We start from the raw sequence: 27,841 nt of genomic DNA, 5'->3' as shown, positions 1-27,841 counted from the left end.
GTGAGAAAAGTTAAAAATGTTTGCGTTAACTTCCCTTAAAACTTAAAAGTCTGATATTAAAGATACATTCCCCATGCCCTGAAGTGTGTGTACCCCAGAGATAAGGATTGGAACGGACTCAGAGTGACTTGTGTCAAGATAAACACTTGCCTGAGTGACTACTCTCCTTAGCCCCCTCGCTGTGTTTGAGATGAACATATGTGCATGGACCTAAATCATTGATAGCCACCTGGGCTGCTACGGGTGTGAACAAGCCTGAAATAATGGCCCCTGCCAGCCAACGATGCTCGTCTTGTCGAGACATTACAAAGGCCCGTCCCTTTGTCTGTCTGACAAGCGATGCTGCTCCACGCTCCTCTTCCTGCCAGATGACAGAAGAACGGCCAGTAATCCCCACCTGAGACGTGACCGAGCTCTCGGGAGAAGAACGCTGGCCCGCGGCACCCGGACCAGCCCAGCCCAGCTGCTGGACCACAGAGGACAACACCACGGGGTTCCCTAACTAAGTTTGTACCTGCAGCCGCTCAGGAATTTGTGTAATAAAAAGCTGTGTGATTTGCAACTGCATATGTTCACATGGTGTAATTCCTCCGGCAGTTAATTGAATTAATTTGCGTACGCTTAAAATTTCAATTAAAGCCTTTGATCTTTGTTAGTCCTAAGCCTGCCACTCTGGTCCTGCTAATGCAGAGCAGTCTCTCCACCAGCAACTACTTGTGTGTGTGTTTTTTTTTTGTTTGTTTTGTTTTTTTAATTTATTTTATTGATTTCTTACAGAGAGGAAAGGGAGAGGATAGTTAGAAACATCAATGAGAGAGAAACATCGATCAGCTGCCTCCTGCACACCTCCCACTGGGGATGTGCCCGCAACCCAGGCACATGCCCCTGACCGGAATCGAACCCGGGACCCTTCAGTCCGCAGGCCGACACTCTATCCACTGAGCCAAACCGGTCAGCAACTACTTGAATGTCCCGATTCCTGCACGGTTAAAGTTTATCTCAAGGGACGCCTTAGATCCGTGGTCGGCAAACTGCGGCTTGCGAGCCACATGCGGCTCTTTGGCCCCTTGAGTGTGGCTCTTCCACAAAATACCACGGCCTGGGCGAGTCTATTTTGAAGAAGTGGCGTTAGAAGAAGTTTAAGTTTAAAAAATTTGGCTCTCAAAAGAAATTTCAATCGTTGTACTGTTGATATTTGGCTCTGTTGACTAATGAGTTTGCTGACCACTGCCTTAGATGAACGCCCCAGATCCTTTCCCAGGATCTTCTTGGGACAATAGGGTCACTATTCCTCCTTTTTAATTATCAAGTAATTTGAGGCTATTTACGTGGAAAGCTTCCAATGTCCTTTCAAGTTCATGGGACAAAAAAAAAAAGGCGAGGCTTTCCTTCCAAGGAAATACCTACTGCTTGCTGAACTGATCCAACAGCGTTCCTTCGGCTACACGGCTTTGTTAAGTGAATTTGCACCTTTCCGGAAGGGCGGTGATGCCAGGCCGCAAAGCATAAAGGGAATTGTAGTTTTCCGGGGCGCTCACGTCTTAACGCCGCCCTGTGGTCTCCCGCAGAAAGAGCCAGAAGCTGAAAAGGGAAGGCGGAGAGGGGGCCGGCGGCGGCGCTCTGGGCGCATTGCATCACGGGATTGGTAGTTCGCGGCCGCTCTCTGCCGCGCCCCAAGCGGGAGAACTGGACTACCACTCCCCATAGGCCACACGCGCGGGGGCAGGGGAAGCCGTCAGGGCCTCGAACAAATCAAATCAAAGGAAAGAAACTGCCGGCTTTCAAAATCCTCCTCCTCCGCCATCATCCTCCGCCGTGCGGCGAGCAGGTGGTGTCGAGACGCGAGTGGTGAGAACCGTCAGGAGAACTGACTGACGGGTGGGCTGGGCATCGGGACCGCAGGACACGGAGGCGGCGACGCCGACCTGCGCTCCCGGATCCTAAGTCAGTCCTCGCTCCGGCGGAGTACGCGCCTGCTCGGGTCCCCCCCGCGCGGCGGCGCCGGCTGTTTACGGTAAGAGTCGGGTCCCCTTCCTTTCCCGTCACCTGCCTGGGGTGGGGTGGGGGTTGGCGCGTCCCTGGAACTGGACGTGGAAGGTGTGGGGCCTCCTGAGCGTGTTCTCCCCTGCGCCTTCCATGGCCAAGCGCGGAGGGGCTGGGAGTGAGGGGCTGGCCCCTCTCACGAGTGGGGAAACTGAGGCTTAGAGAGGGCGTCTGGCTCGCCTGGCCGCCCCGACGTTTCCTGTTAGCGTCGGTGTCACCTGGGGGCGGTGCGCGTCCTTCGGGATCCCGGGTGCGGCTCCCGCGCCGCCCGCCTGTCATTCGCGGCCCGCGCTCGTCGCCTCCCCTAGCCCCACGCCCGCCGCCGAGGGCCCGGGCTGGCGTGAGTCACCTCTGGCGCCTCACAGGGGCCATGGATGTACATCAAAAAATGTGTGCCGCCCCTTCCGAGAAGGGAGAGGACTGTTTGTGTATTTACTGTTTGTCTTTGCTCTGCTGCTGCTCCTTTGCAGACTTTGGACAAATTAACTCACCTCTCTGTGCTTCGGGTTCTTAGCCTAGTGACTAAGAACTAGTCGATCGTGTGTGTGTGTGTGTGTGTGTGTGTGTGTGTGTGTGTGTACACTAGACAGGTCGGCAAACTCATTAGTCAACAGAGCCAAATATCAACAGTACAACGATTGAAATTTCTTTTGAGAGCCAAATTTTTTAAACTTCTTCTAACGCCACTTGTTCAAAATAGACTCGCCCAGGCCGTGGTATTTTGTGGAAGAGCCACACTCGAGGGGCCAAAGAGCCGCATGTGGCTCGCGAGCCGCAGTTTGCCGAGCACTGCACTAGACTGAATGGTGGGCTCTTCTCCAGCTGATAAGTTCTGTGTGCCTATTACCTTTGGAGGCCTCACCGCCATTTTTCTAGCCTCAAATTGTTCCCTCCCAGAACTGCCAGAGCTGGTGGAGTTTCCGGCTAATTTTTATTCCGTTTCAAACCGCTGTTGGAGCACTTTCTAAAATGCCACACAGATAAGAGTGATCATGTCAGATCACCCCTCTGCTAGAACCCTTCCGGTGGCTCTCCTTGCCACTCAGAATAAAAGCCCCAGTTCTTAAAATGACCTTTGTGACTTGGGCCTTGGTTCATTTTCTTTCCTCAATTCCTACCTCCTTTCTCCCTGCTCTCTGTACTCCAGCCCCACTGGCCTCCTTGAAGTTCCCCCACAAGAGCAGTTGCATTTACAAGAATGTTCTTCCTCCAAGTCTTTCTTTCCTAATAAGTTCTTTAACCATTCTACTTGAAATTGCGCGGGCAAACACACACACACCCCCAAAAATTCTTTACCCGCCTCCTCTTCTGTTTATTTTTCTTCAGATACTGAGTATCTTGTTTAAGATACTAAATATCTTGTTTAGAACATGTGTTTCAACAGTGCAGGGTTTTTGTTTCATCATTCACTGCTGGTACCTGGAACAGTGTCCAGCACACAGTAGTACTCATAAATGTTGAATGAATGAGTGGACGGATGCCTCCTTACCCAGAAGAATAATTCATGCTTATTGATAAAAACAGACAGGCCCTGGCCGGGTAGCTCAGTTGGTTAGAGCATTGTCCCAATACTCCAAGGTTGTGGGTTCGATCTCCGGTAAGGGCACATAATAACAACCAGCCAATGAAGGCATAAATAAGTGAAATAATAAATCGATGTTTCTCTTTCCTCTCTCTGGGGAAAAAAAAAAAAAGACTGGGGTGATAAGGGTTAAGATCAGGAGAAGGGGGTGGGAAGCTGGTTGTTTAGGCCCAGAGAAGCCTGGGGGAGTGAGAGATGGGGAGCTCTCACAACGGTATCTTGAAGGTGAGTAGATTGGGGGAGGAAGCCGTCCGGATGGAAGCAGTCTCTGTGGACATCTCTTAGTTCTGTCCCCTGTATCAGTCTGCCTTGATCTCCCCTGATTACCTGCCATTTCCTCTTTGGAGAAATGGAGTGGTCCTTTCTGAGTCTGCTGGACTCCAGGTTGGTAGCTCCTTTTTCCAGTACCTCTGCCCCTGGTCTATTGTGATGGCGGCTTGGCTGTTGTGATGTAGAGACCTCTGGTGTCGTAGGAACCCCTGAGGTCTGACCACCGTGGGCTGCCTAGTCTCCTGGCCAAGGCTGAAACCAGATGTGCAGTGGGTTGACCCCTGTGCCCCACCCCCAGAGTCATGCCAGCGTGGGTGGTGGGGCATTCTCTGGGATGGATGACCTGGATCCTGTAGCCTTCTATGTCCTGTTTGAGGAATGGGACCCTCAAACAGAAAGTAGCCAAGATGATCAGGCAGGTGTGTGCCTGGGGTGACTCCTTACAGCCATGGGTCTGGGACTTAACTGCCTCTCACTGGGGGCCCAGGAACGGGGCAACTCACAGGGCTTTGCTAGGTGTCCCAGCTGGGGCATTTAGGTTCTCCCCAACCAGGGGACCCAGGAGTTCCTCCCTCCCTTCCTCCCTCCCTCCCTCCCTCTGTCTCTCTTTTATATGTAGCATTTATTATTATTATTATTATTATTTTGGTTAATCCTCACATAAGAATGTATTTTCCCGTTTATTTATATTTTTTTAGGGAGGAAGTGGGGGGGAGAGGGAGAGAGAGAAACATGGATGTGAGAGAGAGGCATAGATTGGTTGCCCCCAAGAATGCGCCCAGACCGGAGCCTGGGGCCAAGAATCAAACCTGCAACCCAGGTACATGGCCTTGACTGGGAATCGAACCTGCAAACCTTCGGTGTGAGGGCCAACGACACTAACCATTGAGCTTACCAGCCAGGGCACATTTTAATTTTTTAACAAAAAAATTTTTGTTAAACTGATTTTAAAGATTTCATTTGAAAGATTTTAAAACAAGTTTTAAAATTTTGTTCCAAGTATTCAGGTACAGTTTTAAAATTATACAGAAACTCGAGTTTTACAATAAGATTAGCTTTAGCAACAAATTACATTATAATGAAAATAATTACAAGGAGGGGTGAGGGGGCAGACTCTTTACAAGGAGTTGATGGGAGGAAATTTAACTTGGGGTGATGAACACACAGTGTACAGGTGATGTGTTGTAGAATTGTGCACCTGAAACCTGTATAATTTTGTTAACCAGTGTCACCACAATATATTAAATAAAAAGTAAAGAATAACACAAAAAATAAAAGAAAATAATTACAAACATTAAATATGAAAACATTCTCTCCATAACAAGGGTCTCAGTTACTTTCTCGTTCATTGTAGCTATCATTACTTTAAAAATAGAGATAAAGTATGTTTGTTTGGGTTTCTCCCCCCAAAAAAATACATACATGTTTATAGGGCATAGTAATGTCAGCCACCCATCGCCACTGAAGAGGGTAGTAAAATAGCATTCTTTGTCATCGTGTAAAAGAAAAATGCTTGGCTGCCATTTGATGTTGCTTCTCAGTGGTTTGCCACCGACTAACCAGTGAACCTGATGTGGTTACTTTTGATTCTTACATTGTAGCCATTCTCCATCTTATCACAAAGTACCGTTCTCCCAAATTGGATTGTTTTCTACCATTTAAAGATTTTATTTAAAACACAAAACTAATCACATCAGTGACATCCTACAGCACTTGTGTATACTTACGTCTTGAATTGATTTGCTAACATAGCTTGCTTATAAATGACTAGTGAGTGCATTTCATGTGCAGAAGCAGCTCTGTGATGTTCTCTGGAAATGAGCCTCCTCTCTCTTAATGAAACTTTGGTCACCTCAGTTTGCAGGTTTCTGGGGGAGCCCACCAGTGTGTCCAGCATGGCCTCTGAAGACATTGCCAAGTTGGCAGAGACGCTAGCCAAAACCCAGGTGGCCGGGGGACAGCTGAGTTTCAAGGGCAAGAGCCTCAAACTCAACACTGCAGAAGATGGTGAGTTCCCACGGGGGCGCGGGGGCTGACCCGGGAGGAAAGGGAGTGTGGGAATAGTGCTCACTCTTACTGGTGGTCAGGCTCATTTAGCTACATTGTCACATTGTGTCCCTGCAGCTCTGAGAGGTGTCACTGGGCCCATCTAACAGTGAGGCTCAAAGATGACTTGCCCTTGAGCATGCGCAGGCTTCCCTGCCAGTCTCCATGTTTGCGGTGGGCATTCCTGCCATGACATCTCAGGCTGGCAGGTGGGGAGAGCCCCTTTATCTCTTGGGGGGACAGAGGCAGTGAGAGACCACAGTTTGTGGCAGTCCCAAGGTATAGTTGCTAACTTCTTACTTCAGATCCACCCCCACCTTACCCCCATGATCCCAAGATGGTCTGGGAATACCTGTCACCTTCCCCAGAGCTGAGCCCTCCCTCCTGGCGCTGCATTAAAACAACAGTCTGGTCCCTCTCCGGAGGTCTGGTCGATGCAGCTGAATCTCCCGGAGGGAGGATGGCTATCCCTGCCTGTGTGCAGGCACGAGGATGGGAGAGAACTAGGAATCAGTGCAGACCCTGTCTTTCCATCGCTGGCCAAGGCATGCCTGGCACTGACCATCCCTGAATCGCCCGGTGTGTGGAAGTGAAGGCACCTATGTTGGTACTTTTGGCCCAACCAGGAAACTGGTCCGGAGTGTGTGTGGCAGGCTTGCCCCTCCGCCATGTCAGAGACGGCTGTGGTCTTTGGTTTGCTGGGAGCATGGTGCTGCACACTCCTCACATGCTATAGGCCAGGCGTGGGCAAACTTTTAGACTCGAGGGCCACAGTGGGTTCTTAAACTGCACCGGAGGGCCGGAACAAAAGCATGGAGGGAGTGTTTGTGTGAACTAATATAAATTCAAAGTAAACATCATTCCATAAAAGGGTACGGTCTTTTTTTATTATTTCAATAGTTTTATTCATTTCAAACATTTTAACAAGAAGAATGTAAACACTAATTATTATAATTTGAAACTTCAAAAAATGGAAGAATCATAGCACAATAACATACCTTATATTGAAGATGGCAAAGGCAAAATAAAATTGCCTAACAAAGGAAAGGCACAAAAGCCTTTCAAATTAAACTTAAATATAATAATTTAAAACTAAAACAAATAGAAAAGAACAAAATGTGTAAACAGTAAATTAAACATTTTCTTTAGTGCAACTTCCAAATTATGCCCGGGACGTAGATGTAGATGGCAGTGTAGACTGGGTTGAAAGGTTTTTGGTCTTTAAAACATCAACTTCAGTGGGAACAGTGTTGTTGGTCTCCTTTTTAGCTAATGCTCTGATACTGTGCTCTCCAGGGGCGTGTCTCCCTCCATCACCACGATAACGTGTCTCCGCATTCCCAGGGTGATGTCGGGGGACGCGTCCGCGGGCATTACAAGGAGCCTCTGGAAGATTGAGAGGTTGTTCCTTCTACTGAATGTGCGGATATAAATCCGCCCACTCAGAAGAAGGAGCTGCGGCCGTGTTTCCCAACGTTGCCATGTTAACACTGCTGCTGGTGAAGGAGCGGAGGGGAGAGCAAGAGAACCCTCTGCTCTTTCGGCTCCGCGGGCCGGATAGAACAGCTGAACGGGCCGGATCCGGCCCGCGGGCCGTACGTAGTTTGCCCAAGGCTGCTATAGGCTCTTAAAATTTACGGAGCTCTTCCCTGTGTTTTTGTTACTTTTGATTCTTACATTGCCCTGAGATACAAATGTTGCTATTTTATAAATAAGGAAAAAGGACTTTGGAAACTTAAATAACTTGCCCAGGGTCATACAGCTGGTAAGAGAGGCCCGGCTGCATCCTGTTCCTCTGCTTCTCCGTGGACATTCAGCTCAGTGCGGTCTACGTGGATTTGCTATTAAACGCTATTCATTGAACACAGTGTCAGGCAGAGTCTTAAGTGCCTTACAAATAGCATCTCATTTTATCCTCACAAAAGCCCTTGAAGTAGGTTTCATCTCCATTAAGGCTCAGGGAGGTGGTGTGATTACCTGAGGGCACAGCTCTAAGTAGTGCAGCTGGATTAGAACTCAGCCTTCTGTGGCCCTAACATCTGTGCAGATAGCCAACCACTTCCCCAGCACAGGCTGGACATGCTGCCTCCCAATTAGAAGGTCACTAAGGATGCCCAGCTTACAGCCCTAGCCTCCAAGGAGCTCATAATTAGGAACGGGAATGAGGTACTCAAGTAACGAACAGGAGGCAGAAGGTGAAATATACTCTGAGACCTGAATGGAAGGCTCGGGGAAGCATGTAGGGGAAAGGGACCACTGAGTGCAGGAGGGTCCAGGAAGTCTCTGTGGCTGAGGTGGTATTTGAACTGTCCTGGAAGGAAGATTTAAGGAGAGAGAGCACAGCAGGCTGGGAGAAACACGTGAGCTAGACACCGACGCTGAGATACACAGGGTGGGCTTGGAAGAAAAGTCAGAGTCCCACAGGGAGACCAGGGCAGAGGCCCTTGAATGCTGTGCCGAGGAGCCTGGCAGCCTCATCTTGGACCCAGAAAGTGCTCTGTCTTGGCTGGCAGGGAGCCAGCGCGGACAGGGGTGGGCAAGGGCCTGTGCGAGGAGGCCATGTGTCTGATGATTATTAGGTCAGGCCCTTTTCTCCCCGGGAAGTCATTTAAGGACCAACGAAAGGCCTTTCTGCTTGGTGTGGCAGAGTAATTAAACCTGGAACTTGTTACTTTGTGAGGCTGAGAAGAGAAATCCCTGCCACACAGCCACATGACAGCTGGTTATTTAGGGATGGTTGGGGCCCTTTTCTGATCTGTTTTTAAGTTAGGTGTAACTCCGTTTGGATTGGAAACAAGTGAGAGGGGCAACTCACGTGCGGCCCCCACCGCCTCCTGTCCCTGCTCTTCCCATTTTGGTGCATTTCCTTCCGAGGTTGGTCTGTGGAAAGTACAGCACCTATTTCTGTGCTTAGGTCGCTTAGGCAGCGGAGGTTGTCTTCCCTTGGGGCCCTGGCATCTCTGCTGCCTTGCTTTCGAGGACTGTATAAACATGCCTCGAGCAGCCCTCCTCGCCCCTTGTTGACCTGGCCAGTCCCTGGGTGTTCAGGGGCGCTCCCCTTTGGAACAGGTCATTCAGCCCTTGCACAGGGTGCTAGCTCCGGAGCAGTCACCCAGGAGAAGGGGGCAGGAAGGGGCGGGGTTAAGGAGCTTCTCTGCTGGGGGGCTGCTTGAAGTCCATGGTTGTACACAGAGGCAAGGGTAAGGGGAAGTGCACGTAGGTTTGGTTTTGGAAAAACAGTCTGAAGTGTAGCCCTGCTAGTTCCCCTGAGCTCCTGAGCAATGTTGCTTCATTCCTTGAAACCTCAGCTTCCTCTTTTGTAAGTGGAGGCCCATACCTGTCCAGCCTCCCTGTCGAGAAGTGGAAAATGAATGCTGAGTCATTCGTTTTGTAGCGGTGTGACCTTGGTAGGCATTTACTTCCCCTCTCTGTGTCTTAATATATTCACATAAAATAGATGTAACAGTAACCCCCTCATTAGATGATGTGGGGAATGTAGGAGTCAGTGTGTGTAAAACGTTAGTGTGTTAAGTGCTTATCAGTATGAGGTAGTGAGCAGAGGAGGTAGTGAGCAGAGGCAGAGCGAGCCCCTTTCCTCATGACCCAGTGGGAAGACAGTATTAACAAAGTCACCATAATGAGCTAGTTCATGTAGACGGGTGTAACATTGTAGCAGGCTCCATAGGAGATTGGGCTGTGCTGCCTGTGAAGATTTGACCCTGTTGGGAGCTTAGCAAGGGCTTCTGGGGATGTGTAGCAGAGGGCAGACGGAGGGAAGCAGGGGTGTACAGAGGTCCCTAGCTTGGACAGCTTCAAAGGGACCCCCTTAGAGGTCGCAAGTTAAAAACTTTCTCAAGACCCTCTGTGGGCCCTAGCTGGTTTGGCTCAGTGGATAGAGCGTCAGCCTGTGGACTGAAGGGTCCCAGGTTCGATTCCAGTCAAGGGCATGTACCTTGGTTGCGGGCACATCCCCAGTAGGGAGTGTGCAGGAGGCAGCTGGTCGATGTTTCTCTCTCATCGATGTTTCTAACTCTCCATCCCTCTCCCTTTCCCTTCCTCTCTGTATAAAATGAATAAAATATATTTTTTTCTTTCTAAAAAAAGACCCTCTGCGGGCTTTGTAACCTGGAAGGTCAAGTTCAAACTTTTATCTCCCATATATATATCTCCATCTGTTCTCCACTATTTGTTTCATGTAACTAGTGTGTTTTGTTCAGATTGTAAAGTTAATACATGCACATTATAGAATACAGAAACATTGGAAGAAGGAAAAAAACTCTATAGCTTAATTATCACACAGCCCAGGGATATAACTACTGTTAATTTTTGTACATTTTTTCAGTCATTTGCTGTGTGTTTTTCCTAAACATGGCTGAATTCCTTTTTCTTTTTTTTTAAATATATTTTATTGATTTTTTTTTTTTTATAAAGAGGAAGGTAGAGGGAGAGAGAGAGTTGGAAACATTGATAAGAGAGAAACATCTATCAGCTGCCTCCTGCACACCCCCCTTGGATGTGCCCGAAACCAAGGTACATGTCCTTGACCAGACTCGAACCTAGGACCCTTGAGTCCGCAGGCCGATGCTCTATCCACTGAGCCAAACCAGTTAGGGCTCCTTTTTCTTTAAAAAAAAAACACAAAACAATTAGGATCATATTACAGATACTTTAAAAGCTACTTTATAACCTGAATCACTTATAATCCCACCACCTAGACATACCTGCTTTAACATTTGGTTTCTACCTTTCTGGACCTTGCTGTGCGAATGTGTATGTTTGTTTGTATGCTCATATGCGCATACGAGAGAGAATACAAATAACATTTTTTAAGGTGTTATCAGACCAAATGCCATGGAATAACCTCATTTTTTACTTACCATCTAACATGAATATTTTCTAAGTCAGATGCCTGTGTCACCATTCAAAATGACATTAGTGTAAGTGTACTCCAGTGACTTAATCTATCAACCTATCTGCTGTTGATGGACATTTCATTGTTTGGAATTTTTCATCATCATAAAACAGCGCAGCAATGAACACCCCAAACATGAATAATGGAACACTCAAAAGCCTTCGTGCCGTTGTACCTGCTGGCCCTCTGACTTGGGTGCCGTTTTCCCACTTGGCGTGGTGCCCTCCCTGCCCTGCGAGGCTCCATGCACACCCCCCACTAGGTGTCCCAAGCTCTTTCTTTGCCTCAAGCAGCCAGTTGGTCTTTCCCTTGCTCCCAGACCTTTCCACACATGCCTTGTTTTAACTCTTGTTACAGAAAAATGGTCGGGGTAGCTGTGCCCCCCGCTAGACTGTGAGCCTGTGTGATTGTTCTGTGTGAGCCAGGGCCTGGCACATGGTAGGCACATCATAGCTGTAGGAACTGGAGTGACAAGGTAGTGTCTGGGCTCTCTCCTGCCTCGGCTGTTGGTGATTCCAAAAGTCTGAGATTCTCTTCTTTGGTCCTGGGCAGCCAAGGATGTGATTAAAGAGATTGAAGACTTCGATGGCTTAGAGGCTCTGCGCCTGGAGGGCAACACGGTGGGCGTGGAAGCGGCCAGGGTGATCGCCAAGGCCTTGGAGAAGAAGTCGGAGTTGAAGGTGAGCCCTGCAGGGGGACGAGCTGCCCCAAGGGGACTAGCTGGGGATGACCTTCCACTCACACGGCCACGACCAGCTCCTGCCTCTGGCTTCCCCAGAGCACTCGGCACTGGCCAGGGCCCTGCCCCTGCACGATGTGTCCATTCGGGTCCTCCAGTGGCGACACGGAGATGGTATTGGGGGTGTAGCGGGTTTATTGGGCTACTCGTGTGAAGATAAAGGGCGAGGAGCAGAACTGGACAGAGCGAGCCTTCACCTGCACGGCAGCTCTGGCACCTGTGAGGAGGGAAGGGCACACAACCGGCTTGAGAACCTCGCTGCTCTCACAAACACTCAGCCTGCTCCAAGCAAAGGCTGCCCTGCCCTGTAGCGGCGTCTCGTGTTGGGCAGAAATGGCCCGGCCTTAGCTTGGATGCCTCGCCGGCCGGCTGACTGCCCTCCTCACAGCTGATTGGCGGCCTCTTATGGGCTAGATCCAAGGGGTGACCCTCCTAGTGCGTCCCAAAGTGGGTGCCACTGAACGCCAGCACTTCAAGATGCTCTTTGGGAAAAGTGGGTTACCACGTTCAAATCATTGGGAAGATGTTGCCGCGTGCTCTTGTTTGCCGGCATCGGCATGTCTGAGTGTAGCAAAGCCCCCAGAGAGTCCGGAGGGAAAGGGCCCTGCTTTGCAGGCGGAACGGCTCTTAGTTCATACAAGGCTGGGCTCGTGCTGGCCTCCGCTGCACGGGTCACTGAATCCTCACAGCCACCCAGGTAATAAGAGTGTCCATTCTGTAAGTCCAGGGAACGGAGGCTCAGGGGGGCTGAGTAATGGCCCGGGATCCTACTGCTGCTGAGTGGCCGAGTGCATTTCGTACTCCTGCATCCAGGGCTCCTACCCTGGGCTTTGGGAAAGGAAGGCGTGCAGCGCTGGGGCCACGAGAGAAGTGGAGTGGACTTGTCTAGTGAGGGCTGGGCTGGCTTATGAAGTGGCCCCTGGTGCTTGTTTGCTCAGGAAGGTCACGGCCGGGTGAGCAGCTTGGGCAGTGCTTGTGTCTGTTCTCCTGCCCGGGAGGCCCTTCCTTGAGCAGAAGCCAGACATTTTCCTCCAGAAGAGTTTAGCCCTTCCTGGTGGCCGGAGGCTGGTGGCCTGTGCAGGAAGGAAACGGAGCAGATGCAGCCTGACCCTGGGCCTGGGCCTGGAGGCTGCAGGAGCTGAGCTTTGGCACCCAAGGGCCTGGCTTCAAGCCCCAGCACCACCACCTACTTGCGTTACGTGGCCTTGCACTAAGCTCAGTGAGCCTGGGCTCCTTCATGAAAAGCTTTTCCTCCCTGAGAGGTTGTTGTGATGGCCAGATGCAGGCTCATGTCATGAGAGAGCTCGGCCGGGGCAGCGCCGCGTGCATCTTGTGCCCTGTGCAGACCCAGTGCCTCGAGTCACCCCGCCCCAGCATCGCGGGCCTGCTCTGTGCAGGAGGGAGCCCAGGGTTGCGGCAGGGGTGGGGGAGCTGCCCTCGATGCCCATTGTGCTCTGGGCACATGCTGATGGGAGATGTTACCTCCCCTGTTGTGCCATGTGCACAAGTTAGGTCGTGACAGAGGAGAAAAGTGTGGCCCACAGTTACACATCTCAGGAATGGGCCGGGATTGGAGCCCAGATATTAGCCCAGCCTCCTAACTGCTCTGCTGCCACTTGAGATTGTGAGGCCTGAAGCCTTTTTCAAAGTCAGAGATGGGGATTGTCAGGCCTGGGTTCGGATCCTGGGGTCCGTTGAGTCAGAATCAGAACCCAGGCCATGTCTCATCATTCCCAGGTTTGGTCAGGAAAGGCCGGAGATGCCAGTGATATTTCAGATGGACACAGCGGCCAGAGTGGGCGGGGAGGGTTGTGCCCATGCATGGCAACTAAACTGCTGGCCAGCATAACACCGGTGCTGTGGCCACCACTTCTGTGCCACTTACCTAGTATTTCCTCGAAATCAGCTCACTTGGAAGTAATTGAAAAGCACACCCGATCCCTTCTATAAATGGGGACGTGTTGTCCTGTTCTGGGACACTTCACGCACACAGTCCACAGGTGTCCCAATCCACAAGGCCACCCAAAGGCCCTGAGCCTTGAGGTCTGCTCCTTTGCTCAGAAGGCAGACGAGTAAGAAGTGGGGAGGTGGGCAAGACCCGCCAGCCTTGAGGTGAGCTCGCCTCCAGAGGTGGCAGGAGGGCTGAAAAGAGACTCAAAAAGAGTAACTTCCTTGCGGCTGGATCCCCATTGTTAACCTTTCTGTCCCTCCACCACCCAGTCATTCCACGTCGCTGCCCCCCAGCCCGTGTGGGAAACCGTATTGGAAAGGAGCACTTGGCCGTCTTGGTCCTGGTCCTGGTCCCGCCACTGTCCAGCGTGGGGTCCGGAGCATCTCCTTTCTCTCACCCTCATGTCCCCCCCCGCCTCCCAGAAACCAGAGGGTTGGGCAGATCGGGGGTTTTCCTAACCTTTCTGCTGAGCTCCCATGGCCCTTGCGGGTCTCCAGGTCCCACCAGCTTTGGCCAGAGCTGGTCCAACTTTTCGCTGACAAAGCCCAAATGAAGAAGTCTTGTAGTGCTTGGTAGTATAAGTCCACGAGGTGAGGTCTCGGCTAACTCTTCTTCCTCCTTTCAAAGCGATGCCACTGGAGCGACATGTTCACAGGGCGGCTGCGGTCTGAGATCCCACCAGCCCTGGTAAGTGAACGGGCCGCGGCATCCCTCCCCTCTGGCACAGGACCCCTCTGGCCATTCCCAGGCCTTTTTCTAACACCTTTCTGGAGGCTAAGATATGTCCTGTGGGTGACGGAGGTGCTGACACGGAAGGCAGGCGAGCACAGCATCTGCCCTGCGTGAAATACAGGGAAGGTGGAGCAGGCTCAGGGTTTGAGCAGCTCTGACTGCGTGAGGGCAAGAGGTCAGTTGGGGCAGATTCTTAGGGCTGGGCCTCCTCCTGTGGGTGGGGCAGCCAGAGACCAGTTTAGGCATTGTCTCCCCTCCCCCATTCCCTGATCTTTGCCCAGCCTCATTCTGCCCCGGTCTTAGAGCCTCCTCTCTGCCCCCATTTCTCCCGGGGCACTGCAGTACCCCATGGCTAGGAGGTTCCCAGGATTGCTCAGCATCTTTTTGCCACATCTGGTCCTGGGCAGAGGCCTCGGTGTCTTCTCCTCCGTCTCCCAACACCCTGGACAGCAGCCTCCTCCTCGGGGCCCTCGATCGCTGTCTCACACTCCTGGGTGGGCACTTGCCTCCAGCCTCCGTCTGCCCCTCACTCTGCCCCCTCAGGTTTGGGGACTGTTCCTTCCACATCCCTCTCCCACCTCAAAGCCCACTGCTCTCCGTCGCAAGTTCACAGTTCTGGGCCTGGCCTTCAAGGCTCTTGCCTGATCTGACGCCTCACTTTCTTTCTAGCAAAACCCAATTCCCTTCTAGCCTCAGCCTCTCTGGAATCTACCAGCTGTTGCCCCAGGCACACATGTGCTGCTTTGTGCTTATGTCTCTGCTCATGTTTTTACTGCTGCCTGGAATCTCATGTTTGACTGGCTGATTCTCATCCAGACGGAGTTCAAATGTTACCTTCTACAGGGGGCCTTCCCTGACCACATGACATGCACCAAGCCCCACTCCCCAGCAGAATTGGGAGCCCTGTGCCGGTTCTCACCAGCTTGAGTGCCCCCTGGCACAGAAGCAGCACCTGGTAGGACACTGACATGAGCTCCCTCTGTGCCCAGATCTCACTAGGGGAGGGACTCATCACCGCCGGGGCCCAGCTGGTGGAGCTGGACCTAAGTGACAATGCGTTTGGGCCTGATGGAGTTCGAGGCTTCGAGGCCCTGCTGAAGAGTTCCGCCTGCTTCACCCTGCACGAGCTCAAGCTCAACAACTGTGGCATGGGCATCGGTGGTGGCAAGGTGGGTGCAGGGGCCCCTCCTTCACGGCCCCGCTGCCCTTCACTCTCCCTCCCTGCCCAGTCCCCTACTTCACTTGCCTCCACCTGCAGTGTGTGCCCTGGACACCCACCATCTGGGTTGGTTGGCCTGTGTTTCTCTTCAAAAGAGAAAGGCCTCAAAGGTGGCAGCCTGTGGCCAGTGGGGAGAGGAGATGGAGTTTGTGAGGGTGGGGTTGCCAAGCAACCATCCCAATTCTTGTGTTGCTTGGCAACACAGGCAGTACTGCATACGTGCTCCGACTTGCTGGCTCTGCAAAACGCACGGGTTTGGGTGTCCCTAGGCCTGCTGTGCCCTCAGAACAGTTGGCAGAGCCTCGTGAGGCCTGGCTGTGCATGTGGGGAAGGAGCCCAGAAGAGACGGCGCAACTCGCCTTTGTTCCTGGGGGGCCCCGATGCTCCCCATCCTGCTGGTCACCCTGCTGGTCAGTGTAGAAAGGCTCCTCTTTTCTTCCTAGAACCTGCGCAGAGGGAGGAGGCTGCCCAGTCTCTTCTTGCTCCTTTCTGGCTCCTTTAGGCCCAGATTCTAGAAGGACTAAGTGCCTCCCCTTCACGTTCTGATCTAAAGTAGAAAAGGGCTGGGATGCAGGAATTGACCGCGGTCGGGACACCTTCCCTGTGAGGATGTGTTATGTGCATAACCTTAACTCTCCTACCCACAGTGACAGGTGGGTGATGCTGTCCGCATCTTTTCAGATGAGTAGACCTGGGCTTAGATACCTTGGGTCGAGTGCACCTGATAATGTGGGATTTGAATGTTCATCCACGTGGCCCTGTCAGAGCGGCAGGAAGAACCTGTGTGATGCTTGCAGTGTTCCAGGCTGAGGAGCCAGAGCGGCCTCCCCTGCAGAGGGTGCCTGCTGCCCTGCCCCCTGGGACGGGGAGCAAGGGCCACGCTCCCTTGCTGTCCCGGCCAGCCCTCCCCCCAGCCTGACTGGGAAATAAGCTTGGGGGGCGTTACGACCTAAATAGATTTGAGTCGGCACAGAAATCAGGCCCAACCCTGCCTAGAGAGTGATGGATTGGGGAGCCAGACTCATCTTTGTAAAATGCTTCCATTTTCCACCCCTCACCTCACTCTGCTCAGGGAACGGAGGCTTAGAAGCTGCTCCAGGCACCACCCCAAGGACAGGCGAGACTGGGGTTAGGTGTTTGCTCCCAGCAGCGGAGACCCTGCTTCGTGTGGCTGCCTGGACACTGGCGTGTCTCAGACGGGCTCAGTGGGGCCATGGTCTCCTTGGCCGGCTCCCCTTAGATCTTGGGGAGCATGGAAGAGACACTGGGAGATTTGGGTCCTGTCCAGAGTCTGCCACTTGCTTACCAACCATAGGAACGTTTCTGTCCTTCCCTGAGCAGCTTCAGCTGGAAAGGGACTCCTGATGGTCCCCGCCTGAGAGGGGGCTTGTGACAGTGAAGTGGGTTAATTGTGAAACCCCTTCCCCGGCCCTGGCTTCAAGTTGGCCACTTGGTGTTGGTCTCTCCCTTCCCTCTGGGCCTTGGTCGCCCATCTCTACCATGAGGCCAAACCCCAGGGTGGTGGGACCGCACAGGAAGCAATAGATGTAAAAGCTCTTTGTAAATTATAGGGTGCTGGGCATGTGTGAAAGGTGACCCTTCAGTTTTTGAGCAGTTCCTTTTCTTTTTAAAAAATGTTGAGAGAGAGAGAGAAAATGGATTTGTTGTTCCACTTATTTATGCATTCATTGGTTGTCTCTTGAATGTGCCCCGACCGAGGGTGAACCCACAAACTTTGGTGTTTTGAGACGATGCTCCAACCGACTGAGCTACCCGGCCAGGGCTTGAGCAGTTCTTTGTCCCTGTATCCACCCCCCAGTGGGTGGCATGGACATTGAGGACCCATTCAGTGACATTGCTGCCCTACTGGGAGAAGGGCCTCCTGCCTAGACCTGGGCCTCTCACCTTTTCCCCCACAGATCCTGGCGGCAGCTCTGACCGAGTGTTACCGAAAGTCCAGTGCCCAGGGCAAGCCGCTGGCCCTGAAGGTCTTCGTGGCTGGCAGAAACCGTCTCGAGAACGACGGAGCCACTGCCTTGGCAGAAGCTTTTGGGGTGAGTGGGTTCTGCATGTCCTGGGAGTGCCTCCCCGCTCTGGGACAGAGCTAAGACCTAAGCAAGGCGCTTCCCCGCCCGAGCCTGCTAGCTCGTCCTACAGGGGGCAGTTCCTGTGTGTGTGCCTGGAAGTTGCACAACCCTCCACCCAGGTGAACTGGCAGCGGCCCCTGGAGTGCTACCTGGGAAGATTGTGAGGCTGCTCTGAGAGTCAGGGGCGTCTGCCAGGCGCAGAAGCAGGCGTGGTGATGCTGGAGCGGGGGTCAGCGTCTCTGGCCTCTAATGGGCAGGGCACAGACTGGCCCTTGAGACAGGGAGGTGGGAAGCAGCGGTGGCCCAGGTGCCCCACCTCCTCCCCCAGGACACTGCTGAGTCCCTGGTGGTGAGCTCCGTGAGAGGAACAGACCTGCCTCCACGGGGTCTGTGTCCCTCCTCTTAATTTATTTTTTTTTATTTTTTTTTTTAAATATATTTTATTGATTTTTTACAGAGAGGAAGGGAGAGGAATAGAGAGTTAGAAACATCGATGAGAGAGAAACATCGATCAGCTGCCTCCTGCACACCCCCTACTGGGGACGTGCCCGCAACCAAGGTACATGCCCTTGACCGGAATCGAACCTGGGACCTTTCAGTCCGCAGGCTGACGCTCTATCCACTGAGCCAAACCGGTTTTGGCCCTCCTCTTAATTTAAACGTTTTCTTTGGCCAACAATATTCTATCAGCATTAATGGTACTCAGGCCAGAATAGTGTCCCCCACAGTCCTGCCCCGAGGGGTCTCCCTGCCGAAGCTTGCTCCCTCAAGTCAGAGTGGACATGGCAGGGGAGAAGGGCCTGTGTCTGACTGGACCCCTGGCTGCAGGGGAGCCTTCCCCTCTGGAGCTGGAGGAGCAGGTTACCCTCCTCGCAAAGGATGGCGCCTTCTCTGCACCCTCTCCCTCCGCCGCTGCACTCAGTGCTGGCAGCAGGTACACGGTGGGTGCTGGGCTGTCATCAGGTGTCCTCCGGGGCCCTGTTACGGGGTTCTTAACCCGGCCAATGGGATCCCACCAGCCTGGATACAACAGGGAGCCTTAGCACATGGATGGGGGAAATCACATGATTTTCATCATTAACCTGGCTAAAGTATGACCTCACCTCAGTCAGGAATGTAAGTGGATGGTGAACACCATGACTGCGGAAGGACGGGGCTCTGGGGCACAGAGGGAGAGCTCTGGACTGTGCTGGGGGACCCAGGAAACCTTCCTGGGGAGGAGGCATCAGGATAAGAGCTGTAGAATGCATAATGGTCAGCCTACCAAGAAAATACCAACAACTAAAGAGACAGAGTGTTCTGGCAGGGAGAATGAAGTGTCAAAAGGGCCAGGTGCATTAGGGGAGACCCTCCTAACCCCAAAAGAGGGCGTGGCACGTGGGATACAAGTAGGGCAGGAGGGCCCAAGAAAGAAAGGCCCTGTGGAGCTGCGTTATGCACAGAAGGGCCATGGTTGACTGCCGAGCCAGAGTCCAAGGTGCTCACAGTGTGGAGGACATCTTACTAAGAAACTTGTGTTAGAGCTGTGTGACCCTGGGCAAGTCACTTAGCCTCTCTGATCCCTAGTCTTCTCTGTGTGTGGTGATCCTGATCCCAGGTCGGTCTCCCTCACGAGCTTGTGGAGAGGCTCAGATGCAGCCATGTCCAAAAGCACGCTTTGAGGTCTGATCTGCCCAGAACATTCACAGCAGCTCCTCCCCATGTCTGTGTAGTGCGGCCCTCCCGCCTGCTGGTTGTCACTGGCATGGGCCTGCAGCTGGCGCTCAGAGGTCCACCTCTCTGCCCTCTCCTTCCTGCCCCTTGAAGGTCATAGGGACTCTGAAGGAGGTCCACATGCCCCAGAATGGGATCAATCACCCTGGCATCACTGCCCTGGCCCAGGCTTTCGCCATCAACCCCCTGCTGCGGGTCATCAACCTGAACGACAACACCTTCACTGAGAAGGGCGCTGTGGCCATGGCCAAGGTGAGGCGGGTGACCGGGTGTGACCTTGGCTCGGGGCCTGGGTGAGGCCTGCATCCTCACCCTGGCCCTCACTTCCTCCTGCAGACCCTGAAGACCTTGCGGCAGGTGGAGGTGATCAACTTTGGAGACTGCCTGGTGCGCTCCAAGGGCGCTGTTGCCATTGCAGATGCCGTCCGCGGGGGCCTGCCCAAGCTGAAGGTGCCTCCAGGGTCAGGGTCTCCCCACTTGGTCAGGGGGATGGCAGAGGGTCTGGCACGTGGGCCTGGGTTCTTCTGCATCCTCCCTTGTGCCAGTGCCTTCTCCCCTGTGGGCCACAGTTTCTTCTTTAAAAAACAAACAAAAAAACCCCAACATTTTTATTGAGTTCAGAGAGGAAGGGAGAGGGAGAGACAGAAACATCCATAATTAGAGAGAATCATCGATCGGCTGCCTCCTGCATGCCCCCCACTGGGGATCATGCCTACAACCCAGGCATGTGCCCTGACCAGGAATCAAACCATGACTGACTACCTGGTTCATGGGTCAACTCTCAACCGTTGAGCCACGCCGGCTAGGCAGTTTCTTAATTGTTAAAATGGGGTCACCATAGTTGGCTGTATATAAACATCTTGAGTGCCTGGCACATCACTGGGTAAGTGGCATTTCTGTTGGTGGTGTTCTGGCTCTCTGGGGACGGAGCCTACCCTCCTCCCCTGGGGAAATGGAGGCTTCCGAGTGGGACCTGGTTCTCCTGGCCCACGTTTCTGCCAGCCACCACCCCTTCCTCTTATTTTTAGGAGCTGAACTTGTCGTTTTGTGAAATCAAGAGAGATGCTGCTCTGTCTGTGGCTGAGGCTGTGGCAGACAAGGCCGAGCTGGAGAAACTGGACCTCAATGGTAAGTAGTGGCGGTGGCCTCAGCACAGGCCTGCCGGTGGGTCTGAGCCTGCCTGTGGGTCTGACCCTGACCCTGGTTTCCTCCCCTCCTCCCCCCGAGCAGGCAACGCCCTGGGAGAAGAAGGCTGTGAGCAGCTCCAGGAGGTTCTGGACAGCTTCCACATGGCCCAGGTGCTGGCGTCCCTCAGGTAAGGCTCTGGCCGGTTAGAGACTCATGCATTTTATTCATTTCTTAAACATTGGCTGAGGCTCTGTTAGGTACCAGGTGCTGTGCTAGGCATTAGGGATGTGAAAATACAACAGTGAAGGTGCCACTTCATTCTAGTGGGGCCCGGGGTCCAGAATAGTCACGTTATTATTACATGTTCAGCAGAGGGAGAAAGGAGGGCTGGGGGGAATGTCCCCTTCAGAGCAGGGAGCTGGGGAGAGTTCTGACGGGATGATGGCTGGTCTGATGCTGACGGATAAGGCAGGGCAGCCAGCATGAGGTGGGGGTGGCGCTGGGGCTGAGTCCGCATTGCTCTCAGAGACTGACTAGAAAGGGAGGGACTGATGCAGGAGGGTGGGGGTTCTGGGTTTGCAGAGCCCCCTGGAGGGATGGGGGTGCGGCCTCCTCCAGTAGATAACACCCTCTCCCTCCGCCCCTGTAACCTCCAAGTTGGCTTCATTCACTGCCATCCTCAGTCACTGCTAGAGCTCTGCTGCCGCTAGAACGTGGGGACTCAATGGGCTCAAGGCTCAGGGTCCAGGGGAAACAGAACAGCTGTCCTTGGGGGCAGGACCCGCCCCCCCCCCCCCCAAGCTGGGGCTTCTTATGGTCAGCAAGATATAGGTGGCACGGCCTGGGCATCTCAGCCTGAGCAGTGTTCCTGCCAGACCCTGGGCCCCCTGAGACAGTTCTCTTCCTTTCCTGTGTACCCTCAGTGGGTCTGGGGGCTCTTTTGACAGGGTCGAGATCTGATTCTCAGCATGGGCTTCCCTGGTGCTGAGCATTGAGTGACCGGCTCCCTGGTGACCCACTTGCCCCGCCCTGAGAGCAGCTGCCCAGCTGGGGTCTGTGGGTTCAGAGCCAGGCCTCAGAGCCAACCTGGGCCATGGGCGGGGAGGGTCTGCTTTAGCCAACTCCCTTCTGCAGTGATGATGAGGGTGAAGATGAGGATGAGGAGGACGAGGAGGAAGAGGAAGGAGAAGAAGAGGAGGAGGAGGAAGATGAAGAGGAGGAAGAAGAAGAGGAGGAGGAGGAGGAAGAGCCGCAGCAGGGAGGGCAAGGAGAGGAGTCATCCACACCATCAAGGAAGATTCTGGACCCTAACAGTGGGGTGAGTTCCTCATCCTTTGCCAGGATGAGAGCCCGGGCTCCCTGACCGTGAAATCCTAAGACAGCTTCTCGGGGCCACAGGGCAGGTGCGGAATCCACTTGAGCACAGAGGCCTTGAACTCTTTTTGTTATATTTGTATTGAGCTCAGTATAGATGTGTCTACTTAGAATTACAGCATATGTAATGTTGCTATGCTGTGTACAAGACATACAGAACTATTTCTAAAAGAACAGTAAAAGAATAAGAATAGAGAGAGAATTTTCCCACCCATCAGTGGGTTACCTTGGTGACCTGGAGGGACAGCCCTATCCCATAGGCTGCTGGGACATGACCCAGCTGGGCACGTGGTGCCCGTCCTTGGCCAGGAGGCTGGTGGCGCCAGGGCTGCCATGTCTGGAATCACTGGTCCTGCTCCCTCCTAGGTTCCCCGGTAAAGCTTCTGGAGAACGTTGGGTTGGACAAGGATCCCCTCCCCTAGTTGGATTTGGCGTTCCTAGTTTTATGGAAGCGTTTCAGCCAACACTCGGCAGCTTTAGTTCTTCTCGGCACCGCTGGTGCTCACTGGCAGTGCTTATCCGGGCCAGGCTCCGTCCAGTTCTGGTGGGTCCACGTTAGGGCCCTCATGCCTCTTAGTCACTTCTGGGGCATGTCACGTCATGGCGAGGACCCACTTGGTCTTGAAAGGCCCTTGGAGTCCGAGGGAGGTGGCTTGTCCCCAGCTCAGAGGCTTGAGTGCTGGGAGCCAGTGTCGGCTCTCCCTTCGGGGAAGCGCACATGTGTGGTAGGAAGAATTCCAGACTCTGAGCTGTGACTGGCTCATGTCCTGGGCGAGGAGTCTGGGTTCAGACCTTACAGTGCTGCCTGTGCCGCCCATCCAGGACCCAGCTCCTGTGCTGTCCTCCCCGCCTCCCGCCGATGTCTCCACCTTCCTGGCCTTCCCCTCCCCTGAGAAGCTGCTGCGCCTGGGGCCCAAGAGCTCCGTGCTGATAGCCCAACAGGTGAGCGTGCCAGGCCTGCCGGAGCAGAGCGAGCGGAAAGGGACGAGCTGAGCACGGGCGGGAGGGGAGGGGGACAGCGGGAAGGGGCTGCCAGGGCTCCCTTTGTCCGTAGACCGTAAGTGGGTGTGGCGCTGTTATAAGGCAGAATGCAGAGGGCGGGCCTGCTGCACTTCAGACGGCAAGTAAGGAGTGTGTTCTCTTACACACACCCAGCCCTCGGCTTCCCTCCGCATGTTCTGTACGACCAGCTGCTTCTAGAACAATCTGCTGCCCGGGACTCCTGTGGCCATCCATCTCATGTGTGTTGCTGGCAGGCTGCCCTTGCTCTGGCCTCACTTGCTGGCTGCTTAGTGGGTTCGGTCATTCATTCTTTCTTTTCCTCATTCGTTCTGAGGTGATTATCAAGCACCTCCTGTCTGCCAGGCACTGTTCTGATACCTGGGCATGGTTTTATTTAACGCGGTTGGCAGCTAGAAATGGAGGCCTGTTACTCTCACTGTACAGATGAAAAAACCGAGGCTCAAAGAGGGTGAGTGAGAAATACCGTAAAAGGGGCTCACTCGCTCTAGCTGGTTTGGCTCAGTGGATAGAGCATCGGCCTGCAGACTGAAGGGTCCTGGGTTTGATTCCGGTCAAGAGAACATGCCCCAGTAGGGGGCGTGCAGGAGGCAGCCGATCAGTGATTCTCTCTCACTGATGTTTCTATCTCTCCCTTCCTCTCTGAAATCAATAAAAATATATTTTTTTAAAAAATGTGCTGGCTCACAGCTGGCTGGCTGATTTCCTTGTTTCATTGTTTTTGTTTTGTTTTTTCATGATAAGTGAGATTATATAATGTAAGCCTGTTTGTGGCCCACCTTTTCATCGGCTGCGGTTCATCGTTTTCCTGTGTCAGTAACACTCTCGTGTGCCCTTTGCCCAGTGAGCAGGTGGAGCAGTTAGGCAGTCCCCGCTTTCTGGATGTTTGCGTTGTTTCTACTTTTCTCATTATCGGTGAAGTTTAGGTCACTTCGTTGCATGGGCATGTTGTCTGCACGGGGATTGTTCAGGTTGGATCATGAGAAGGGGATCAGTCACACTGCGGGGTCCCTCAGACCGTTGGAGGGCCGGACTATAGTTTAAAAAAAAAACTGAACAAATTCCTATGCGCACTGCGGGCCCGGGACAAGTCGGCTGCTAAGCAGGACAGGCAGCGGCACCCGGTGGGCCAGATAAATGTCCTCGGCGGGCCGCATGTGGCCCGCGGGCCGTAGTTTGAGGACCCCTGAGTCACAGGGTGACGATTGCTGCTTCACTCACTCTGTGTCTGGCCCACGTGCCTGGGCCAGGTGTGGGCCAGGCAGGACCTGGGGCTCTGGCCCCTTGCTGACCAGTCACTGTCTCCTGTGTCCTCAGACCGACACCTCTGACCCGGAGAAGGTGGTCTCCGCCTTCCTGAAGGTGTCCTCTGTGTTCAAGGATGAAGCCACCGTGAGGACGGCAGTACAGGACGCAGTAGGTAACGTGGGGTGTGGGACCTGGGTGGCTCCTGCCTCTTTGCTGCTCCAGGCAGGGGACGCTTCCAGTTACTTGGATCCCCCTCCAGCACTAACTGCTCTCGGCCCCTCCCACCTGTTCCTCTTGGGTTCTCGCTGGAGGCGCTCCTCTCTGGTTTTTGTAAATGGGGAGGCAGAGGCCTTTCCCAGTCAGCTCAGCTCTATGTATTTAGGACTCAGGCCGGGACAGCCACACGCAAGACCAGCTGGCCACAGCCCAGGGCCCGGGAGGCACTGCTCTCGGAGGAGGGCTGTGAGGACAGAGCCTTTGCCCCCCCTTCTGAGCCTTTGTACACGTGTCCTCTCCCCCTGGAGGTTCCCCTGCTTCCTTCACATCTTTCCCAGGCTTCCCGGGATCTCTGGTCCCCCAAGCCCTGTCATGAGTTCCCCTCTCCCACCTGGTTCCGTTACCTCCATCAACCTCCCACCTTGTCAGCGTGTGTCTGGGTGGTCCAGGTCCTGCTAGGCAGATGAGAGGAAGGGCCTGCGTGTGAGGGCACAGCACGCGGAAAAGGGCAGCACTGAGGCAGGAGGATCATTGAGCAGTGAGGCTGGTAGGTGGGTGAGAGCCAGGTGAGGGTCTCCAGGTCTCCTCCCTGAGAGCCCAGGCCCGTTGGTGAGGACAAGTTACCCAAATGGTTTCCCTGAGCAGCCCAGCACAGGTGCGAGTGGCCACAGCGACCTCCGCAGGCCCTCGGCCACTCGTCCCGTCTCCCTGTCCATCTCCCTCGCCTCCACAAAGTGGCTGAACCCTTACTTCACCTCCACCCTAGCTGTGCGAGGTCCCCGAGCCCATTTCACGTGAGGGGCCAGGACAGGGAAGGGCCACGATGTCACAGCCGGTAGAGCCAGCCCTTCCCTTGCCGGCCGTCCCCTTGGCAGGGCTGGCTTGGGGAAGGGCTGATGCCCTTGGGCCCGGGGCCAGTCCTTTGCTGCAGTCGGCGCTCTGCCCATGCTGCTTCTGCCTTGCAGACGCCCTGATGAAGAAGGCCTTCAGCTCCTCCTCCTTCAACCCCAATGTCTTCCTCACCAGGCTCCTCATCCACATGGGTCTGCTCAAGGTGCGCGGGGAGGAGCGGTGGGGGGGCGGAGGGGGTGCCCCAGCGGGTGTTGGCCATGCTCCACGCCCCGTCCCACAGGAGTCCTGCGGGGGCCTGCCACCCGCACCGTCCTGGGCTTGGCTGTGCTTCAGCACCTTGGCCGTGGGGCTTTCTGAGCGGGGACTGGATGGTGGAGACCCTGGGCCCCAGGGGACCTCAAAGCTCACCTGCTGCTCGTGTGTCCCCTTACAGAGTGAAGACAAGGTCAAGGCCATTGCCAACCTGTACGGTCCCCTGATGGCACTGAACCACATGGTGCAACAGGACTACTTCCCCAAGGCCCTCGCTCCCCTGCTGCAGGCATTTATGACCAAGTGAGTGTGTCCGCGGCGGCGCCTTGCTCGGCCGAGGCTTCCCTGGCCTGCCACGCGGCTTGTGAGAGGCCCTCGTGCCTCCCAGGCTCTTGGCATTCATGTTCGGGTCTCGCCTCTCCTGTGTGACCACCACTCCCGAGGCCTCCTCCCTGGGCCCAGCTGGGGACACAGGACTCAGGGACAAAGCCTCTCCTTGGAGAGACCGAGGACGTAGCGCCCCGTTTTCCAGAGGGGAAACCCAGTCAGTCAGGAGCTTGCCCACAGCAGCCTAGGCCACGGGGCCTGGTCATGCTGGCCCTGCACAGCCACCGGCCGGGAAAACCCTGGCCTTGGCCTGGAGGATTCTGGGGCTGGTGGGTGCTGGCCAGTCAAGTAATGAAGAGCCTCCGGACCCTGTTGGGGCCCACTATGAATGGGGGCGGGGGGAGTTGTCCCCTGTCCTCATGGAGGCCTCAGGCCTCAGTCTCCCCATATGACCAACCAAGGTTGTCTCCAAGGGCTCTGACCAGCCACACTGCAAGTGAATCCAGTGCCTTGGGGGACAGTGGTAGGCAGGGGTGGGATGGGGGGCCACCCCCACCTGTGTGTGCATCTCCTTTGAAAAGTCACCATGAACTGAATCGGGTGTATGGGGTTTCGGGTGGGATTGGGTGAAACGAGGCTGGAGAGGTAAGTACAGCTTATTACAGTATCGCGGGCCTTGAAGTCTGAAGCAGCGTGGCATCAAGCAAGGATCTTAGAAAAGCAGTGACACCAGCAGATATGCCTCATTAGCTGCCGTGGAGAGAGGGACTGGGGGAGACTGAGGAGATGGGACAACCGAGAGCTGTGTGCCGACAGCCATGTGGCCGCTGAGTGCCACACGTCAGCACGCTGAGGCGGCTCAGAGGAACACTGCGTTCCACAGACTTAGAACATGGCAGGGCCAAATACATCAATAGTTTCACATATTGCATTCATCTCATAGTAATTATATATTAAAGGGTAATATTTTACATCCACTGGGCTAAATAAAATACATTAGGAAAATTAAAAGAAGAAAAGTCATTGTGAAAATTAGAAGGGTGGAGTCAGGCACATTTCTAGCCACAGAAATGGCCCCACGCTCTGCTGCCACCTGAGCTCCCGACCCACAGGTGCCTTTCCCCACAGGCCCAACGGCGCCCTGGAGGCCTGCTCCTTCGCACGCCACAACCTGCTGCAGACGCTGTACAAGGTCTAGACCTGGACACGAGGCGGCCTCTCCTCGACCCTCAGCCTGGACCAGTGACTTGGGAAGGGACTCAGATGAAGGACTCTGGCCAGAGGCAGGGAGGGTCTTTGTTGCGTGTGTCGTGCTGGTCCCGAGTATGTGTGTCGGTGTGGTATGCGTGCCAGTGTGTGCTTCCTGTCGGGATTTGGGTTTTTAACGTCTCCCTGCTGGGCTGGCCCTGGTCCACTGGAGGGGAGCTGGCCCAGGAGAAAGGGCTGTGAGCTGCGAGCTGCTCTGCCATTAAATTCACCGCCATCTGAGGGCGCGCTGCTGGTCTGTGCCTCAGGCTCAGGCCCTGTGGCTGTTCCCACCACTTTGCCTTCCTTACCCCCAGGCTGCGCCAGAGCCTGGGGGGTTGCTGCCCACGTGCTGTCCCTCCCTCTGGGCTGTGACTCGGCTGCATTTCTCACTGCCTGGGCCTCTGCTTCCTGTCACCAAGCCCTGGCCCTGCAGCCACCGCAGTCCCCACCGTCCGTCCCTGCTGTGCCGACCCCTCCCATGAGAGGCAGAGACGGCCGTGGGTGGAGCCCCGGGGTGGTCAGCAGAGGGCCAGACCCTGGTGCCGTGCCATGTGGACAAGACAAAAAGCCATTGGGCAGACGCCAGAGGGTCCTGGAGTGGAAGATGCCCGACGGCGCTGGCTCTGGACTCCGAGGAGATGTCAGTGACTGGCCTGGAGGGGCACCTGGACAGGCCTGCACCTGTTCTCCAGCCAGGGGGGTGGGGCGAGGGCCGGGCTGGGCCCACTGCTGCCTGAGCTACGTTACTGAGCTCTTAAAGGGCGGGGCGGGCAGGGGGCTGGACTGGCCGGCGATGCCCCTCAGCCGTCCTGTGGTTCCCGGCGTGCTCTTTGTGTCCGGGCTGTGCCTGGGGCTTCATAATAAAGTCGTGTGACAACCGTG

The 27,841-nt window shown here is 54.3% G+C and overlaps 1 protein-coding gene across 1 annotated transcript; it reads left to right on the top strand.

Annotated features, from left to right (window-relative positions):
• Positions 1–1,688: 1,688 nt before the first annotated feature.
• On the top strand, positions 1,689–27,841 carry RANGAP1 (Ran GTPase activating protein 1). Its single transcript, XM_080662364.1, has 16 exons — positions 1,689–2,014; positions 5,753–5,902; positions 11,406–11,533; positions 14,171–14,230; positions 15,265–15,444; positions 17,414–17,548; positions 19,388–19,546; positions 19,631–19,744; positions 20,323–20,422; positions 20,525–20,609; positions 21,557–21,740; positions 22,619–22,738; positions 24,134–24,236; positions 25,246–25,334; positions 25,566–25,687; positions 26,840–27,841. The coding sequence occupies exons 2-16, from the start codon at positions 5,791–5,793 to the stop codon at positions 26,907–26,909; spliced, it is 1,761 nt and encodes a 586-aa protein (XP_080518490.1). The 5' UTR covers positions 1,689–2,014; positions 5,753–5,790; the 3' UTR covers positions 26,910–27,841.

This window comes from Plecotus auritus (assembly GCF_963455305.1).
Source record: "Plecotus auritus genome assembly, chromosome: 3".
Classification (NCBI taxonomy): Eukaryota; Metazoa; Chordata; class Mammalia; order Chiroptera; family Vespertilionidae; genus Plecotus; species Plecotus auritus.
The sequence above is the reverse complement of the archived record's forward strand: the minus strand, read 5'-3'. Positions and strand labels throughout refer to the sequence as shown.